The following is a 13,298-nucleotide window of genomic DNA, read 5'->3' as shown; positions in this document are numbered from 1 at the left end:
CAAAGTTCACTTCCCCTATTAGATTAGAAAGACTTAAAAAGAATAGTCCTTCCTCACACTGGTTACGGTTTGGAGACACTAAATTCAAACCCTGCTACGACAGTGGCGACAGGTAAAAACTTCCCAGGAGGGCACTGTCACAATCTGCATCAAACACTAGTCCCTTTGACATAGCGACCATACTTCTAGGAAATCATCCTGGAAAAAACAGTCCCAACAGTTCACAGAGATATGTAAGAATATTTATCTTAGGCGGGATGCCTGGGTGGCTCAGTGGGTTAAAGCCTCTGCCATTGGCTCAGGTCATGATCCCAGTGTTCTGGGATCGAGCCCCACATCCAACGGGCTCTCTGCTCAGCAAGGAGCCTGCTTCCCTTCCTCTCTCTCTGACTGCCTCTCTGCCTGCTTGTGATTTCTGTCTGACAAATAAATAAATTAAAAAAAAAAAAAAAAAAAGAATATTTATCTCAGGCTCACTGCAGCAAAACAGACTACTTGAATAGCCAGCCAGAGGGCTCGGGCTCAACACATCACAACGTATGGGTACTAGGGAACACCATGTATTAAACACCATGAGATCAGTCTGTATTTATTAACATACAATAGTATCTAAAAGTTGTGCTTGAATGAAAAACAGGTTACAAAACAGCACTTGCCCATTTCTGGGTATATATGTCTATCCCCATCTATTTAGTTATATGCAGGAATGCGGTACCATTCCTACACAGGCACACCACATACACTAACATGCAAACATACACAAGACAAACTATAACAGAATGTTAGCTAGGTAACCAGTATCATCAGGAGGTTAGAATTCTGAGAAATTTTTCTTCTTTATACTTTTTATACTGTCTGCATATCTCATGATAAGCACACATCAATTTTAAAGTCAGGAAGAAAACTTTAAAAAATCTATCTTAGGGACGCCTGGGTGGCTCAGTTGGTTAAGCAGCTGCCTTTGGCTCAGGTCATGATCCCAGCGCCCTGGGATCGAGTCCCACATCAGGCTCCTTGCTCGTCAGGGAGCCTGCTTCTCCCTCTGCCTCTGCCTGCCATTCTATCTGCCTGTGCTCGCTCTCTCTCCCTCTCTCTCTCTCTGACAAATAAATAAATAAAATCTTTAAAAAAAATAAATAAATAAATAAATAAATCTATCTTAATATCTGCTCTGCACCACCTCCTTATAAGTATCCAATAACTAAGTACTCATTCCATTGCAACTTGGTGAGAGTACCTGGTTGCTGTTTACACATTTTCCATCAAGTGGCTTTCCTTTCCTCAAGGACATATTTCATAAATATGCATGGATACATTGCTCTCGCATTTTTAAATATCCATATATTTAACAGTAAGTCAAATAAGTAAACAAATAAACGGGGACCGAGAACAGCAACCGGGAGGCAACAGCGGGGAGGCGGAGCGAACACAGACTGCTGTGGCAGAAGACCTGGGATCCAGGCTCAGCCCCAGCACTGAGCCGCTGTATTCTTTTTTTTTTTTTTTTAAGATTTTATTTATTCATTTGACAGGGAGAGATCACAAGTAGGCAGAGAGGCAGGCAGAGAGAGAGGGGGAAGCAGGCTCCCTGCTGAGCAGAGAGCCTGATGCGGGGCTCGATCCCAGGACCCTGAGATCATGACCCGAGCCGAAGGCAGAGGCTTAACCCACTGAGCCCCCCAGGTGCCCCTGACCCGCTGTATTCTTTACGCAAGTCATTTCATCTATTGGAGACCAGTTTTCTCATCTCTAAAATGAGAACGGCATCGATCACATAGTCACTGTGAGGATGGACTAGAGAACGTTTTATAAACAATAAAGAGATTCATCATGTTACGGTTAACAACTCCAAAAGTGTATGAAAGTGTGATGTCTCCCCAGAGACTTTCCAATATGAATAACTTTGTATCTCTTGTTTGAGAAGCAAAATTCTATACCAACAATTTTAATCACATCTTGAGAGAAGTTAACAGTTCAAAGGGCTTCTGACTTACGAAAGAGTCCGACTCTGTGAGGTAAGCCTGAAGTCAACCCTGATCATAACCGATGAGGCCACTACAGGAACACAATGTACGTGAATACGGCTAAAAACACACAGAGACCTTACCTGGCCCAAGATCTCAATGCACGATGTAAAGAACTGCCTTGTGGGAGGATGACGCTGAGTTTCATCACTGACATAATCCACAACCGTAAAGAAGAGGCTAATGCCAACCTTCTGCGCCCCGGGGGTAGGCTGCAACTTGTAGGCATTCACTAAGGCCCTGCGGGAAAATGGAGGTGAAACACTGGTCTACAGGAGGACAATCCAAACTCACAAGTGTTTCTCTGGTACTCTACGTTTCTCGGGCAATATATATATATTTTTTTAAGATTTTATTTATTTGACAGACAGAGATCACAAGCAGGCAGAGGTGCAGGCAGAGAGAGGAAGGGAAGCAGGCTCCCCGCCAAGCAGAGAGCCCGATGCGGGGCTTTAATCCCAGGACCCTGAGATCATGACCTGAGCCAAAGGCAGAGGCTTAACTCACTGAGCCACCCAGGCGCCCCTCGGGCAATATTCTTAAGAGTCCTTCAGAGCTCCATACAAATGTCACTTTAAAAATATTCCATGAGGGGGACACCTGGGTGGTTCAGTCAGTTAAGTGTCTGCCTTCAGCTCAGGTCATGATCTCAGGGTCCTGGGGATCGAGTCCCATCGGGTTCCTTGCTAAGCAGGGAGCCTGCTTCTCCCTCTGCCTGCTGTTCCCCCTGCTTGTGCTCTTTCTCTGATAAATAAAGAAATAAAATCTTAAAAAATATATATATTCCATAGGGTGGGGGTGCCTGGGTAGCTCAGTCACTTAAGCATCTGCCTTCGGCTCAGATCATGATCTGGGTGTCCTGGAATGGACCGTGCTCAGCGAGGAGCCTGCTTCTCCTTCTGCCCCTCCCCCCACTCATGAGCACACACTCTCTCTCTCTCTCTCTAATAAATAAATAAAATCTTTAAAATATTCCATGGAATAAGTATCTTCCAACTTGGCCCAACACTTACTTTTTTTAAATTTTTTATTTTTTATTAACATATAATGTATTATTAGCCCCAGGGATACAGGTCTGTGACTCACCAGGTTTACACACTTCACAGCACTTACCATAGCATATACCCTCCCCAACATCCATAACCCAATCAACACTTATTTTTAATACACAGAAATGATTTTATGTCCTCCTGGAAGATTGGGGATCAGCTGTATTTTTTTTTTTTTAAGATTTTATTTATTTATTTGACAGAGAAAGAGAGCACAAGCAAGGGGAGAGGCAGAGGGAGAGGGAGAAGCAGACTCTCCGCCGGGCAGGGAGCCCCATGTGGGACTCGATCTCAGGACCCCGGAACCATGACCTAAACCAAAGGCAGAGGCTTAACCATCTGAGCCACCCAGGTGCCCCAGGGATCAGCTGTATTAACATTCTTACCCTTATCAAAATTATCCTTTCATATTTTATATGTAATTCATATAAATTATTCTTTCACTTTGTATATTCCTTACATAATACATATTTTAATTTTTTTTTAAAGATTTTATTTATTTATTTTGATAGAGAGAGATCACAAGTAGATGGAGAGGCAGGCAGAGAGAGAGAGAGGGAAGCAGGATCTCCGCTGAGCAGAGAGCCCGATGCGGAACTCGATCCCAGGACCCCGAGATCATGACCCGAGCCGAAGGCAGCGGCTTAACCCACTGAGCCACCCAGGCGCCCCATAATACATATTTTTAAAAACAAGAATCCTGATTTCTCTAAATTTTAAAATCCGAAACACTGAAAAAGATTTCTGTACAGAGTTAAGACCCTAGAATAAGGATACCTCTTCTAAGTCTCATACTCTTTTGAGTTCCTTTGCTAGTAAAAGAAACTCCTTGTTAGCCTCATCTCCTTCTTCCCAGGTCCCCCAATCCAACCTACAAAAGGGACTCAATGCTCTCCTCTGTACCACCACCCCAGTCTCCTGGGGGATTAGTTGCTGGTTCTAGAATGTGGAGTTACCTTAAAGTCAAAGGCAGAGTCAACCCCTCTCCCAAGTCATGCCCTGGTGGCTTTAAGAAAAGGACATTGAGTGTAAGCCGGAAGCTCCAAGAGAAAAACCACAATAGCTAAATGCAAGAGAACAACTACACCTGAGAGCCCCATTTCCCCTGAGCAATTCCACTTCAAACTCTGATCAGTGATCGGAGTTGACAACGATGACTTTCTGGGTAAATATAACTTTAATCTAAAACTTAACTCCATGTCTGAATTTCAATATGCTGTCATCTCATAATTCAGGGGTCAGTAAACTTATTCCATGGAGGACCAGACAGTAAATATTTTTATGTTTTATGGGCCATAAATTGTCACAACTATTCAATTCTGCCATCACAACATAAAGCCATACACATGAAGTAAATAAATGGGCATGGTTGTGTTCCAATAAAACTTTATTTATAAATCGAGGTGGCAGGCCAGATTTGGTCCAACAGCCATTGTTTGCTGATCCCTGTGCTAATTTAATTAGTGGGTGCCTGGGGGTGTGGTAGTGGGTAGGATTACTATCAGTAATAACAAAACAGAATTTTAAATAATAATCCCCTCAAAACTTACGTAATCAAGTTTTCTGCATGGACTGCAGCTTCCACAACATGAAGTGACGGTGGTTTAGCAGCTTCCGCTTGCAACTGCTTCACTTCTTTTCGCAAAACATGAAGCTGCTGGCTTATTGCTTCATTCTTATGCATACCTTCAAACTAAGAAAAATTTAAATGGTCAACAGCCTTTTTGGTTCCTATTATGTTTCTAGAAAAAATAGTACAAATATACTGAGTATTTGATGAAGAATTTTACAACTAATATAACTCAAAATTCTCAGATGAATGGGACAGGGGTGGGGGAAAAAAACCATGTCAAAAAACTATTTAAGGGGTGCCTGGGTGGCTCAGTGGGTTACTGAAAGCCTCTGCCTTCAGTTCGGGTCATGATGCCAGTGTCCTGGGATTGAGCCCCACATCGGGCTCTCTGCTCGGCAGGGAGCCTGTTTCCCCCTCTCTCTCTACCTGCCTCTCTGCCCTCTTGTGATCTCTGTCTGCCAAATAAATAAATAAAATCTTAAAAAAAAAAAAGGAAAGAAAACTATTTAAGAACCTCAGTTTTTCATGAAGAATCAAACCTGAGTCAGTTTATCACTGACTTTTGTAGGATATGTTCTCTGTCACTTGTGTTTGGACTCCCCAGCTCTCATCAAAAACAGACTTGTGTCTTCTACCGCTGAGGTTTCCCTTGAAGCACATGACGCCCCTCCTCTGTCGAGCACCTTCCCCAGAGCCTTGACTCCTCTCCATTCTCCCCACCCAACATCGCACACAGTTCAACTCAAAACACTAAGGCTGCACATCTCATGTGCAGACCATGACACAGATGCTGTTGATAAAAACACTTGCCATTTTGAAAGGAAGAAAGGACATGCAATTATATTTATTTATTTTTTAAGATTTTATGCTTTTGACAGAGAGAGAGAGAGAGAGAGAGAGAGAGAGACAGCAAAAGCAGGCAGAGCGAGAGGGAGAAGTAGGCTCTCCACTGAGCAGAGAGCCTGACCTAGGGCTTGATCCCAGAGTCCAGGGATCATGACCTGAGCCGAAGGCAGCTGCTTAACTGACTGAGCCACCCAGGCATCGCAGGATATACAATTATAAAACAAACAACAAATTAAGATAAAATACAGGAAGTGCACACATCAGCTGGATGCCTGCGAAAGGGTAGCTGACTGATTCAGTGGTCCCTGAAAGCTCATCTCTAATAAAATTTTTACTCGTTCTCAGTAAAGATGTGACAAAGGAGAATTTACTGAGCTTAAAAAAACAAAAAACAAAAAACAAAAAAACTCCTACCCAAATCTATTTCAATTTAAAACATCAGTCTTTATTTAAGATTACATCTTTCCTATTTGAGGGGATTGCTAATATCCCTTTACTCTAATTAACTGATGGCGACCTATGTGATAACTGCTTTGTTCGTACATTCTGATGTCCTTTACTGGATATGAATAGATGCACCACACACCCTACACCCAGCTGCAACACAAAGATAGAACTAAGGTGGCAACTGTGGAGGACAGGAGGACAAAGAGACAGCAAAGAGAAGCCCAGTCTGGGAGGGGGGTCAGAGATGGATAGCATACAGCAGTCTGTCCAGGGAGCTGGGGGTCCTGTCCTAAGGGAGTCCTTTGAAGCAGGCTAGGGAATCTGGACTTATCCTGCAGGGACAGCAGAGAATGCTGAAGAGATGAGAACATTCAGAAGGCAGGAATGTTACACCCTGCATTCTCCTCACATGGGCTTCCCCAGTAGTGAGCAACACGGCGGGCTGGCCCAGAGAGAAGACAGCCAAATAGTGTGGAAAGGAAAGAATCTAAGGGGAGGAAGGAAGACAATGAGGATGAAGGAAATGGAAAGACAATGGATAAGAGAGAAGGACAGAGGTTCCCAGACTGGGAAATGCAGACATGAGACCAAGTAACTAGAGCTTCAGAACTGCCATCCCAGGCTGTGGAAACTACTAGTGCCCGAGAGAAAGGAAAAGCGACATTCTCACCAAAAACACCTCAAAATGATCATTATTTCCCAGTCTACTTGGTTTTGTTCATTGTTCCCAACTCTACGGAGAGTTTTCTTTGCTCACTAGGATGGAAGAGGGGCTGAGGGCCTGGCGGCTCACAATCACCGGAAGTTGCGGACAACACAACAAAGCCGCGTGCTGGGAGCCCCTCTGCCTGAGTCACTGTGAGGAAACAAAGCGATGTAAAAGCTGGACAAAGCAAGCAAGTTGGTACAATACTGTGAAGGCTTCACTGGGTCTTTTCCATCTTTCATTTCTAGAATTGACCAAATTTTTCACATGATAATAAATCAATCCTGGGTCCGGCAAACATGCCCCACAATGCCACCGTACAACAAAAGGAGCCCTATTATAATATTATAAATCACCCCATTTCCTCAGGGAATATCAGGCTACTATTGGGTGAGACAACTGCAAAAGCAGCACGTCTCACTTCCCATAAAATATATTTGGCTTTTGTATATCCCAAACAAGCTATACATAGTTCAAACATTTGCAGATGGCTGGAAATTTCCAGGGCTTTCCTCTCACAGAAAAATTCTATGAAGCAATAAAATATTTTTATGATATAATTTGAAACCTTTATAAATGAGCCATTTAAAATATACTTATGCATTTTAATCTAAAATTTATATTTAAAATAAAAAGTCATTCCCCTGAAGTTGATTTTTAAAATGGATCCATGAATTCTTTAATCACTGAAAGAGAAGGTGATCCTATCACACCAACTCAGAGAGAGAAAATGGTACACCTGTTAATTTAAATGAGATTTGATGATGATCAGCTTACTCAAAATGATACAGCTAGTCCTAAAATTGGAGCAGAAACAGCTAAAAGCAAATGACTTCATCTTCCAATACTGAATGGGAAAGCATGGGTCTTGAATTTAAATAGATGTGGGCTTAAATTTCAATTAAGCCACTTACTAGCTGTGTGACTTCAGCAAGTCTTTGGGACTCTCTGAACCTATTTCCTCACCCCATTTTGTGAAGATTAAGTGAGGTAATGTAAGCAGTCATCAGCATGTTACCTGGAACATGAGAGTGCCCCCGCAAGTGATATGAGAGGATCTCGGCAAGTGGTAAGAAGTACTCTGAACAAAGCCAGGAGATAATGTAGTGTACTGAAGTATGACCATCCTTGTCACTTTCCGAGACTGAACAGCCAGGAGAATTTGTATTAGAGTAAAAAGTGAAACAATGTGGTGGTTAAGTTGAGATTTTTTTTATGGAAAGCATTAAGTTGGCCAACTGAGCAATAAACTGGCCTAAGGTAAACACAATCAAAGAATGACTGCTAATTTCTAGTACGAACAAGTTCCAACTACCAGCCAAATAATATCTACAAAATTCTCGAGGGTAGTTAAAATCAGGGAGCTCACTTGTGAAGTGTATAAATCTGTAGTTGTTTGTTCCTTCAAATACCGCAGTTCTACGGCATGTCTGTGTGAGCCACTGACAACAGAAACAGAAGTAAGACAAGGTCCTGGCCCTCACAGAACTCAGAATCTAGTCACAGTGACAGAGGTAATCATAATGCAAACAACTTGTAACTCAACGTAATGAAAGATCTGCTGGTAGTTTTCACGGACAAATACAGGGCCACGAAAGGGCATCTATTATGTGCCAGGAGCCATGCTAGGTGGTACAGGAACACAGATGACTAAGGACAGGAACTCTACTCCTGAGGAGTTCACAGACTGGGAGGAAAGACAACAGGTGACGACAGCATTTATGCAAGAGCTGCTATGAGAGGACAGAATACCTCAATCTGACTAGAGGGGCTAGGCCTCAAGGAGAGGCTAGGCCTCAAGAGGTACTGACTAAACCAAGAATGGAAGGATGAGGGGAAGGAGCTCACAAACGGGTGTGGGACAACAAGTAACAGCACATGCCTTAGAGAGAAGGTAGGAACATGCATGTCATGTTTAGAGAATGGAAAAAGCCTGAGTGGCTAGAAAATGTTTAGGGATCAGGAAAGTGTAAATGATGCCACTAGAAACTGATCAAGAACAGATTACTTGGTGGTGGGGGGGGGAGTGATCCTAAAAGTCCTATTCCTCTTAGATACTGGAGAGCCAATGTTGGATGGTAGCCTGCAAATGTGATAAGATTGTGTTTAAAAGGATGAACAGTGGCAGAATGGAAAACAGACTGGACAGGGTGAGAGGCTATAGACAGGAAGCCTTACGTAATGATTCAGGGGAGAAGCGATGTGGGGCTACCTGGGGACAACAGGAACAAAGATAAAGAAACAAATGTAAAATCATTTCAGAAGCAGAACCAGTAGGACTTGGAAAGTAGCTAGATGGGAAGTATGAGGGTGGGGTGATGATACTGAAGCCTAGGTCCCCATTTCCTTTTACAGGAAAAACAGGGTTTGGACGGTAAAAGTGGGATTAGTTTGGGACCTGTTGAGTTGAAGGTATCTATGGACATTCACAGAATGTTAAATAGGCAAGTGGAAATCTATGTCTGGAACTTAGAGAATTCTGACTAGAAAAGCAGAATGGGAGTCATCAATATTTGGCTTAACCCTTTGGGGGTCATGGATTACTGAGGATCTACTGAAGTTATGAACTCTCCAGAAAAAAATATTTCCATGTACTTCCAGGGGCTTCACTGACCCCAGAGACCATTCACACACCCAACCTAGATTAGGAACTCCAATACAAACAGGAGGCAAAAGCAGCTAATGTCACAATGACAAAGGGGATCGGGGAAGCGCCACGCACAACCAGCAAACTAAGGGTTAAGCTGATAAAGAGGAAATGCCAGAGAGGAACTGCAAAGTGGCTATTGATTTGGAGTGACCAGAAGACATTTCATCACGTTCAGCATAGCCAGATCCCAGAATGATGTTCAACAGGATCAAAACTACTGGATATAGCCATGAATACAGAGGAGGTAGAGATACAGAGGAGCCACAATTCTACGTATAACAATAACAACCTACCTTCTGTACAGCATGTGCTCTCCCAGGGGCAGTTCTGTGATGAGTCTGAAGCAGTCAGAACTCACCTTCCCTACCCCAACATCCATAACCAAAGTCATGCATTTGTGCAAGAGATAGCTTTAGACTCAAGCACAATCTCTGACCAAAACTCAGAGTAAATCTGACTGACTTGCAGTGATTCAGTAATGCCCTAACTTCATGACAGCCAGAGTTTCGACTTTCTTCTATCTTGCTCATCGCTATCAATGAGTAGCCAAACAAATTTATTATCCTCAATTCCGGGAAGTATCAACCAACCTAGGCTATCCTAGAAATATAGAAATTGCCATATAATTTTCTAAAGAAATCTTACTTGAATAAGATTACAAAAGCTGCTCACTATCCTCACATTTTTTTAAGATTTTTAAGTTTATTTTTTAATTTTAAGTTTATTTTTTAATTTTTTAAGATTTTTAAGATTATTTATTTGACAGAGACACAGCGAGACAGGGAACACAAGCAGGGGGAGTCGGAGAGGGAGAAGCAGGCTTTCCACAGAGCAGGGAGCCGGGTGTGGGGCTTGATCCCAGGACCCGGGGATCGTGACCTCAGCAAAGGCAGACACTTAACAACTGAGCCACCTAGGCAGATCTGCATTACCAGCAAAATAATGGCTGAAGCAGATACTGTACTGTGTCAATACTGATACCTCTAGGAGCCATCCATGAGGGTTCCCAAGTTTCTAGGTCTTTCCAAATGGAAGCAGAAGGCATTGCACTGGGCAAACTAGTAAGGCCAGCAGAAAATCAGAGTGTGCTTTAAGAAAACTTGGGTATCTCTAATGAGATTATGACCAGAAAACACACCTATTTTTTCAAATTCTTTAGACTTCTATAAAATCTCCTTTTCTCCCCTCCCTGTCCCTTTTTTTTCCTTCCTTTCTTCACACAATCTTAGTATCTACCAATTTTTCTTTTGAAAAAAAAAAAAAAAAAAGCAGAAGTATTTTTAGTTGTCTATAAAATAAAATCTAAGCCATATTCATTTTAACTCTTCTCATAAAGCATCTACTTTCCAACTTCCCTCTAATCAAGATCACTCTGAAGGAATTTTAGCAAAGGTACACCTTTCTATTTCAGAATCAACAAAGCGAAAGTTTGTAAAGAAATTTCAATTCAAGGACTCAGATAAATCAAGACTATTTCTGAAAAGGAAAAGCGCCAAATCACTGGCAGGCCAGGAGTTAGAGCTCCCCAGTTGGCCTGGTGGTATTTTCCACCACAAGACCCTGAGAGTTAACAGGTCAGGCAAAGGGATCTGTTCTTTGGCCGGAGCAGCAAATATTCACAACTCTTCACAGAGCTGGGGAAACATTTTTGTACTCACTTCACCCAATCACTTTCAAGAATGCATCCTAGGAGACTTCCCCTCTCTTCATAGAATTAACTGCCTGGCCAAGAGATATAATTCCAAAATATGGAGAAATACCATATTTGTGAAAGCACAGATTGGAAGACACCCTTTTTAATTAGAACTGGATACATTTCAGCTTTTCTCACACCAACTCAAACTCCATCCGAAATTGACAAACTTGTCTTCCAGCTCTATCACTTCGGCAAGTGATCTTCTTAAATGCTCCTACCTAGTCTTACTAAAGTATTCGTAACTGGGAAAAATTACACTGAAAAAAAAAAAAATTAACTTTATAAACCGGCTGGCCAAAGACATTACTCAGTGTTTAGAAGTCTCTCATCTCAGATCAGATCTCTGAACTTTGGATGCTATGAAGCTGTTATTTTATCAGAAACAAATTTTGAAGGTAATGAAAAATACAAGTATAAAAGTGACTTCAGAGAAGACATTTTCGAGAAAACAGGCTCCCAAGGACACTGATGAGGAATACATTAGAACTGCTCAAATGTGGATTAGCACAAAAAGAAATTCCTGAAAGATAATCAAGAGACAGTAAAATAAGTTGTCCCTAATTTCTAAAAGTTAACAAAAGAAGAGCTACGTTTGTGCAAATGTAGTCAGGCAACAGGCAGCCTATCTCGGAGCACTCCTTTCCCAGCTCTGGCGACCCTGAAGTCCCTTGGAGAAGGACTCGGGTGCAGTGGGTCAGGAGCTCGAGCTCTGCACCCACACTGCCCCAGCCTTCCTGCTTCTGCCACTCAGTGGTTGTTGTCATTTCAGGTGTGTGACTTAACTACTCTGTGCCTTTATTTCCTGAAGATAACAGGAATACCCAAAGACCAAACTTGACCCGGTTTTTCCAACTCAAGAAGCTGACTCTAAGAGGCGGTGGAACCCTAATCTTAAAGCTGCACATCTCTTCCTCTGCCTGCTGGCAAGCTCCACCCAACTGACCTGCTTTCCACAAGGCCCTCCTCATTTGTCTTCAGCAGCTCCCCACTGGCCAGAGCACACAGCAGGAGCCCTCAAGTGATCCTCTTTTCTGATGCGAATCTCAGCCCTTCCAGTGTGAATTCCCAACAACGCAGCCAGAAACCACCTAAAGTAGACGGACCTAGCCAGCTCCCCCTAAATGAGTCCAGAGGACTCCGTTCCCACATTCCTTCCCAGTGACTCCGAATCGTCAGCATCGCAGTCTTCTAGGGGTCAGCGTGAGCCCCTGTCTCACAAAGATCTTCTCGGTAGTTCTGCTTTTCTATGAATTTCTGCCTTGCAGGACACATCAGCACTTACGGAGATACACAGTTAGCTCCTTGTGGGAGCTTATCACTCCCCCCAAAACTATTAAATGTTTTGGGACATGAATCATGTGCTGCGAGCTTCCCGCTGCCTCTCTCAACAACATACTAATATTAGGGACTCAAATGAAAACTTCTGTGAATCATGAAGGAGCTTCAGCAATCTCACCTGAACTGTGACCGCGGCTGCTCCTTGGCACTTCTTACCACCACTGCCTCTACACTCCAAATGTAGCGTGCTCTGTTCTTCTCTATTACCGTACTGCTTTGGCATTGTGTCCAACAGCTCACTATCCAGGGCAACCTGCTGAGATTCTCGAAGAGCTGCAGTTCTGGAAAACATCATCAGGAGGTAGAAGAAAGGCTTAGGAAAGGTTTCATGGTAAGTGATAAAGGCTTCTGGTTACCCTCGGCCTACACTAGAAAGCAAGACCTAGCATTCTACAGGAACAAAAGACCAAAGGTGTGTGTAAACCCTCTCTTTTTCTTAATAAGAAAGTTAAGAGATGAAGGGCAAGTGGGACAACTTTTTAGCCAGGAACGAAGCTTCATTTAGAATCTGTATTACATTAACGACGTTTTTTATACAGACCCTTAAATACACAAGAGCAAATGAGACTCTCATCCTGATTAAAGCAGTCTTAAAAAAAAAAAAAGTCTTTATTTATTCATTTGACAGAGAGAGATACAGCAAGAGAGAGAACACAAGCAGGGGCAGTGGAAAAGGGAGAAGCAGGCTTCCTGCCAAGCAGGGAGCCCGATGCGGGGCTCGAGCCCAGGACCCTGGATCATGACCTGAGCTGAAGGCAGATGCTTAATGACTGAGCCACCCAGGCGCCCCCACTTAAAACATTTTTAAAGGGGAACCATACTTGTAAGCACCAGTGATTTCTTGGGTATTAGCAACTCACTGGACTGTCAGATGGAGGAAGCTAACTTTTTACATGGGTGTACATGGGTGTCCATACTGTTCCATTACTGTGCAGGCACGTGTGTGTGTGTGTGTGTGTGTGTGTGTGT

General features: G+C 42.9%; 1 protein-coding gene across 4 annotated transcripts in view; it reads right to left on the bottom strand.

Annotated features, from left to right (window-relative positions):
* The window catches only part of EPG5 (ectopic P-granules 5 autophagy tethering factor), a 106,632-nt gene that overhangs the window by 33,239 nt on the left and 60,095 nt on the right, over nucleotides 1–13,298 (bottom strand). For all 4 annotated transcript variants that reach the window (XM_047696841.1, XM_047696842.1, XM_047696843.1 and 1 more), the window contains 3 exons: nucleotides 12,448–12,610; nucleotides 4,624–4,766; nucleotides 2,108–2,264 (listed from right to left, as the gene is read on the bottom strand). In XM_047696841.1, the coding sequence (XP_047552797.1) occupies nucleotides 2,108–2,264; nucleotides 4,624–4,766; nucleotides 12,448–12,610 (463 nt within the window). The remainder of the gene's footprint in view (nucleotides 1–2,107; nucleotides 2,265–4,623; nucleotides 4,767–12,447; nucleotides 12,611–13,298) is intronic.

The sequence above is a fragment of the Lutra lutra genome, chromosome 12 (genome assembly GCF_902655055.1).
Source record: "Lutra lutra chromosome 12, mLutLut1.2, whole genome shotgun sequence".
In the NCBI taxonomy this organism is placed as follows: domain Eukaryota; kingdom Metazoa; phylum Chordata; class Mammalia; order Carnivora; family Mustelidae; genus Lutra; species Lutra lutra.
Note: the sequence above shows the minus strand (reverse complement) of the source record. Positions and strands in the feature narration are given on the sequence as shown.